We start from the raw sequence: 7,243 nt of genomic DNA, 5'->3' as shown, positions 1-7,243 counted from the left end.
ACACGGTTATATACTTGAATACTTTCTGCGTTTACAATGTTCAGTTCCAAAGTTGTGTTTTTAGTAATTGTGGTATTTGGTATTTATTAGAGCTGCAACTAACGATTATTTTAATAATCGATGAATCGGATAAAAAAATAAATGTAAAAACATTAATTTCGAACCCTTTGTTGAAAAATAGAACTGACAGTGCAAAACATTTAGAAAGTGCACAAACACACAGCAAATTTCTGAGTGATAAAAAACCTAGTGTTGAGCAGCTAGTGATAAAATCTGGTGTTAATTTACAAATAGTATATGCTTTATCACTTGTTTAATGATAATGCAGAGTGTTTCTTTTGGGTGTTCACACAAAATCAACATCTGCGCATGTGCAGAGCATTTTCAATCTCTCCGCCCATCAGTATACTGCCTCAATTTCGCGCTCTTTTGATCCGCCCTTTCATCTTGAGTTCACCATTTCACGGTAACGAATGACTGAAAGTGAAGTGGTGAGACTACTAAATTCGTTAATGGAGGACGATGGAGGTAGACGTAAGTAACTTCATTTAATTTGTGCTAATCTTTTTTTAAAATAATGCAGCAGTTTTAGCATTTTCTGTGTGCACGTTATTTTAGAACTGACTGGATTGAGATGGTGTATGTTAGTGCTAGCATTATAGATTTTGTAATTTGGCGAAAGTAACGTTATCTTTATTAGGGTTCCCTATCACTTAAGACCGTTTATATCTTTCATCCAGTAACTAACGTTACGGGTTAACTTCGTTCTGGTGTTTTGAAATGTCATGCAAACGAGAAAGCAGCCGTTTAGCCGAGTTAGCTATTGAAATCATATTTTCTTGTGTAACTTAGCGCCCTGGGGCTCGAGCACCGACGGATTCGGCCGAGCACCGACGGAAACGGCGTGACTAAGAGACGAAACTGGACCTTAAAAAATAAAAACTAAGAATAAACATGCTAACTTTCGTTAACGAGACGAGACGAAAATGTTGGTGGTGACGAAGTCACAATATTATTATTATTTTTTTTTAATCGCGTACGTTATTACGGCGGTCCGTAACTGCGGTTATTAACGTCTCACGATGACGTCATCCACGGACCGCTCGGTCACTGTTGGGTCCCGGTGGTTCTTGTCACCGATACGGACCGCGACACTATGTTACGCTTTGGTGAGTGTGAGCTTCCTTGGTTTAGCTGGGCTGTTTCCGTTTAGCTAACTGTTAGCGGCTAAAGCGGAGCTCCATAAACCGATGTGTGTGGAGATGAAGACCCGTCTAACAGCTCGGGGCTGGTCGGCCAGCAGAGATGTTCATGCGGACCTGACTGCTCCGTTTTCTGGTGACGGTGCCAGCGTTTCGAGACACGCGCACTTCACACGCCACATCTCGAGAATACGATGTTAAACGGCCACCGTACGTTCGTTATCTGGCAACAAAAATTGTTTTGGCATAGGCAAGTGGTAGTTTTTGTGTGTGGGTATTAAACAGAATCTGTAGTAAAACACAAAGTGACCTATAGTACTCATATTGAGTCTGTTATTTTGCTTTTTCCTATGAAGGACAAGCACCCACTGGCAAACACATAAGATAACACCAGTGTGCTCACACTGTAATGTTGTCAGTCCCATGCATTTGGTGACAAATACAATTCTTATTAGTTTACTGTATGAAATTGTATCTTAGTAATCTTTCTGTGTCATTTTTGTTTGTATAAAATGTCATTCAAGTTTGCTTAACTTTTACAGGTTGGACAGTAAAGGCAAGAACACAATACATGGACACTAGAAAATATATAAAACTCAAAGAGCCATGCTTTTTGGAGTTTGTCACTGAAGGTAAGTCTATAAATTAAGCTATATTATACAGTAAATGCACAAAGTACTTTGATGTCTTCATGATAATATTTTGGGGGGTAGTAATGAAGTTATTGATTTACAGCAAAAAAAGCATTTGCCATTCGAGAACAGACACCTGTTAAGGTAACAGATGACACCTCTACAGAAGTGGACGAGGATGTATTTCCTGAACTTGTTGCTGAAAGGGGCATTTGCTTTAGTTTACATACTAATAATGGTAATTATGTTTATACTTTTCTGGTCTTATTTTAAAATTGTGGTGATGTTTACATTTTTGTTAGTAATATTTGTATATACTATATACAGATTCCACTTCTGCACATAAGTTGTCCCCTCTTCTGACTGATGGGAACTCTGTCAGCAAGACTTCAACCTTTACTGAATGCAATGAAGGCAACAAAACGTCTGCATTTCATTCCAAAAGACCCAGGTTGGATGATTCCAAGCTTGCAAAAGAGGTTGGTAAGACAAGGGATTTAACCCAGCTTAAAGAAAATGTTCATCAATGTTTATCAAAAAAAAAAAGCTTTTGTATAGATTGTGTACATTTTGGTGTTGTCTGTTTAGACCATTGAAGACATCCTAAAGTGCAAACCTGGTGGTGTAGAAGTCATGCAGCACTATAAAGACACTGGTAATCTCTCAACCTCCAAAAGAAAGGAGATGATTAATATATTGGTTGCACACATGACTGAACAAGAAGGGTAAGCTTTGTTCATTTAATGTGTTAAGATCACTGTACTTACAACTTATTCAAATGTGACCCTGCCTGTGAAATACTATTAAATATTTATTAATAAATAAATACATCATCTAGTTGCTTAACCCGTGGTTTCTAAAGTGATCCAACATTACTTTTACGCCAAGTGTACCAAGCACCGTTTTTATAGATGCTATTGTTTCTACCCCAAGTAAACAGGAGGGTTTGGTTTCATGGTGTATTGTTTATTATTGCAGAAGGATACCGCTTAAGGCCACAAGAGAGATGTATGCCCTTGGCATTATTACTCTCTTTCCAAACCTAAAAGATCCTGAAGGGAAGACAGGCTATGTAAGTATATCTGCTTGTTGTTTAAGATATTTGAAACTTAAAATCATAGCTTTTTAAATTTATTCATTTTTCCCAAATTTGTCTCTTTAACAGGAACAATACTATGACACACAGAGAGGCACAGGTTTTATTATGAATCGCCTAAAGACGGTTCAGAGAAACACTAATTGTAAAATGCCCTCTCAATCAAATGAGAAATCTTGTGACCCTAGAATGGAGGAAATGATCTGCCTTACAGATCAGCTAACAGCTGATGATTGCCAAGAAGCAATCTCACTGCTTAAACACAGCACTGATCGTGATATCATCTTCTGGAAGATGAAAGAAACGTTTCAGTACCGTCAGGAGATTGTAAAGGACCCAAAGTCGTCCACCTCCATCTTTCACATTTTTCCTAGATTCCGGGACACCAAGGGTCTGGTGAGTATTCATGCTAGCTGACTTAACAATCCAAAGTATTAGATTTTAGCTTCTCTGCTGCAACCTTCACCTAATATGAACAACTTTGAATTATGGGTGTTAACGATTAATCAATGATCGATTAATTGTCAATTAATACATTTGCAACTGACCTTGAGTTTTAAAGAAGCATGCGCCAATGAGCAGTTATAAACTATCACTCACTTACAATACAACACGTTTGGCAAGAAAGGCAGCAGCAGAGAAATTCTATGTTTAATATTATATTGTACAGCTCTAATCTTCAGTATAGCTTGAATACGAACCCATGTTGACTGGCCATTGGCTTTACTTTATCAGGACTTAATGTTGACTTCTTCACTGCAACTTCAAACTACCATATGTAACACAAATACAGTGAGCATTGACTCACTGTTTAGTTATGAATGTGGCATATCTTTCAGTACCATATCAGTGTAGATCAGTACATGATTTATGAACATCTGAATTTTATTTTTTTCTGACTACATTTTTTTTTGTGCTAAAATGTTACCAGTGCTAATTTCTGATGTCATTATTTGGTAGTTGAAGCAGTTTTTTGTTTGTTTGGACCTATTTTTTCTTCAGATACATCAAGACTTTGCTTTGATGTTTGGCCTGGAAACAGCCTCCAGATTTTTAGAGAAGTGGAATACCTCCTTCAAGCAAAATGTGATTAAGGAGGCAAAAACTCTAAATCCATCTGCATTCCTGCTACAGCTACTGAAATCTGCTGAAAAAAACAACGGAGACAACAGTAATGAAGGTAAAAGTACTTCACAGTTCTCTAGAAAATGCTACAATTTGTATTTATGAAAGCTAACAAAATGTTCTCTCTGTGTTCTGTAATTATAGAATGGGATAGTGACATAGCATCTCTGCTTTTGCTGTTACACCTCCTTGCACCCCAACCTTCTCGAAGGAAGAGAGCAGCCAAGATCAGTGTGAGAGATGCTGTTGGTCGCCTCCTGAAATTTGAAAAGGTTAGCTTATGTTCTGAATTTTTTTCTAGAGCATAGCAAATATAACTAAACCGAACCATTAGAATAGTGAACTGTTATAACTAAAGGATGTAGGGTTTTTCTTTGTTTAAAAGTCTAAATTTGTGGTAAATATACTATGTTCTGATTTTAAATGTATGCTAGAATTTATGGCATTTAAGTAATTTTTATATTGTTATTAATCAGTCCTGCAGAAGTTTGGAGGACCATCTCTCAGAGGTGGAGGACAGACAGCCCTATCTTCTGGCCACTGGACAAACCAAAGCAGATGCACTTAAATTCTACATTGTGGTCGACAAGAATCTCATACCCTGTCAAGCAAGTACTTCACTTGGAGCTTTTGATGAGCTTTTCAAAGCTCATTATGTCTTTGGTGCACAATATGACCCATCTCTCAGCAACATGTTCACCTTTATCCAGACAACAATCTACAAAATCCATCCTAGCACGTCCAGCCAATCATCACGCACTCGAGAGCTGAGAGCGAAACTGTTAAACAGTTCAATGGAAAGTACATAATGAGAAGATGTTTCATTTGCAAGTCTTTGCTGGGTACAAGCATTAAATTGTTTCGACACCTGAAGTTAGCTCATGGCATGTACCCATGGGTACATGCCATGAGCTAACATACTTAGAAAAGACAACTTGAGGATTATTTCTTTGTTTGATGCACAGATTCCTATGGTGCTGACTCATTTTTTTACATAGTTGCAAAAAATGAACTTGTTTGAAACACTCAGATCTATTTATTTAGCCTGTACAAGAATAGTATATTTGATCAGAATGAATGTATATTTTATATATATATATTTTTGACCATTGATGAGTTAAAGATGACATAAAAATGTTGTATTTTCAATTGATGTTATTGCAGTGTATGTTTACTTAGAAAATTTGAGTCAATTTCTATTGAAAATGTCAGCAGATTGTTTGATAAAGTATATAGACATGTACAGATGTCCTATCGTGCTGACGAATTTCTCATTTTTTTACAAAAATGTATATTTTCACACTATTAAGATGCTATTGCATTGGAGACTGCATTGTTTTATTCAATTCTATGTCATTAAAATATATCAAAAATGTCTAAATAAATTCATAGTCACTTGGTTTTTTGAAAAATATCTACAGGTATATCTTTAAAATTTCATCTGCATTACCATTTTAAAATAAGTATTTACATTAAATCAACATAAAATAAATACACTGGGGTTGTGTGATTAATCACCATAAAGTGTTAAATGTGTACACTTAAGGTGTTGAGAAATTATCACTCTTGAGTGATAAAATGAAACACTAACACAGTGTTTGAATAGTAAACACTTTCATCAGTGTTGTTTTAACACTAGCAAAGATGGACCTGTATGTTCACCCGGAAAGTAATAAATTTAACACCCATGGTGACAAATCTCCCAACATATTTTTGCTGTGCAGATTGCTCCTTGAACATCCCTAAGTAAGCAAATAACATGGACTAACACAAAAAACATACACACATCGCATGATGTATACTTTACAGCTGCCAAATTAAATATATTAGGCACCAAAAATATTTAGATTAGATTTTTCCAACATGTTTCCGTTTAAGGTGCTGAATCGCCGTGGTGCTCCCGTGCCAGGCCATGTCGCTTTTGCATATCTTGCAATCAGACATGTCAACCCTCCCGATTTTTCCGGGAGACTCCCGAATTTCAAAGGCCCCCCCGAAAATCTCCCGGACCGACCTTTCTCCCGATTTCCACCCGGACAACAATATTGCTACACCATCCGTCACTGGGCGCGCCGTTTCAGACCGAATTATAAAGGTTACACCTTGAAGTCAAGCGCGGCAATTAGAACGGAAAAAAAGGAGACTGGCGCTGCAAAGAAAACCGCTAGCACCCCCCCCACCCCCCCTTGCCCGCTAGCACCCGCACCCCCCATTTGAGTGTGAAATATTTCCATACCTGGGAGGATTTAGGTCGCATTGGTTTCTCTTCCTCCGCCTGTTTCAGATTTCAGAACAGTATTACGGGTCTTTCCTCTACCTCAGCTCTGCTCTTTATTTATTTTTCTTAGCAATGCTCTGCTGGGTGGAGTTTTTTTTTATCCTCAGCTCTGCGCGGTGCGCGCAACTTTTTTTTAATACTCAAACATAATAGTCGCACGACACAACGAATCGACAATGAAATTCGTTGCCAACGCTTTTAATAATCGATTTCATCGATTCGTTGTTGCAGCCCTAGTATTTATAATTTCATCTTTTATATAATTTTTTTTTTCATGTAAATTATTTATGTTTAGAAGTTATTTAGGGAATAAAGAGAACCTAACTAAGAAATTCTGAATGGTTATTACTTTGGTGGTGGTGGTTGGGGGCACCACCAAGCATTTGTGCTTAGTGCACCCACATGGCTAGCGCCGGCCCTGTATATATTGTCACGGCTGTCACCGTGGTCTGTATTTCTATCTTTGTTTTGTCTGTGCCAAGTAGGCTGTGCGGTCCTGCGGACTGGAGCCCCGCCTACTTCCTGGTTTCTGGGGAGCTCCGTCAGGCTCACTTCAGCTCCACCCATTGGTCCACCCTGTTCCAGCGCACCCAATGGCACGTCACCACCTCAGCTGCACATCCTGCTCAAAAGGAGAGACCACAGGTGGCTCGCGGCAGCTTGTCACAGCCCCTTGACTTGTGTGCCTCCTGAGTGCCTAACTTTGACGGGCTGTTTTAGAGTGTAAATGGTTAGTCCTAGCCAGTTTGTGGCTCCAGTACCTTTGATTTTGTGTGGGTTTTTGTAGTATGGCAAGAGTTAATACTGATTCACAACACACAGTTGGTCTCTGTTAGTCACATAGGTGTAGTGGGTGCTGTGCTCTTTGTGTTTTCTTTAGTACAAACTTATCTTTTGTTTGAACGTGTAG

At 38.3% G+C, this 7,243-nt stretch overlaps 1 protein-coding gene across 1 annotated transcript; it reads left to right on the top strand.

Annotated features, from left to right (window-relative positions):
- Positions 1 to 332: 332 nt before the first annotated feature.
- LOC119211237 (uncharacterized) lies at positions 333 to 5,012 on the top strand. Its single transcript, XM_037461991.2, has 10 exons — positions 333 to 534; positions 1,745 to 1,834; positions 1,938 to 2,072; positions 2,162 to 2,313; positions 2,423 to 2,559; positions 2,813 to 2,906; positions 3,000 to 3,326; positions 3,933 to 4,110; positions 4,200 to 4,327; positions 4,532 to 5,012. The coding sequence occupies exons 1-10, from the start codon at positions 474 to 476 to the stop codon at positions 4,862 to 4,864; spliced, it is 1,635 nt and encodes a 544-aa protein (XP_037317888.2). The 5' UTR covers positions 333 to 473; the 3' UTR covers positions 4,865 to 5,012.
- The last annotated feature ends 2,231 nt before the right edge of the window (positions 5,013 to 7,243 follow it).

Source organism: Pungitius pungitius, chromosome 11 (assembly GCF_949316345.1).
Source record: "Pungitius pungitius chromosome 11, fPunPun2.1, whole genome shotgun sequence".
Classification (NCBI taxonomy): domain Eukaryota; kingdom Metazoa; phylum Chordata; class Actinopteri; order Perciformes; family Gasterosteidae; genus Pungitius; species Pungitius pungitius.
This window is presented reverse-complemented; position numbering and strand designations above follow the sequence as displayed.

Coding starts and splice junctions, on each gene's coding strand:
- LOC119211237 (XM_037461991.2), top strand. CDS start 474: ATGACTGAAAGTGAAGTGGTGAGACTACTAAATTCGTTAATGGAGGAC. Junction 2,073..2,161: donor TAGTTTACATACTAATAATG/GTAATTATGTTT, acceptor TACTATATACAG/ATTCCACTTCTGCACATAAG. Junction 4,328..4,531: donor GCCTCCTGAAATTTGAAAAG/GTTAGCTTATGT, acceptor GTTATTAATCAG/TCCTGCAGAAGTTTGGAGGA.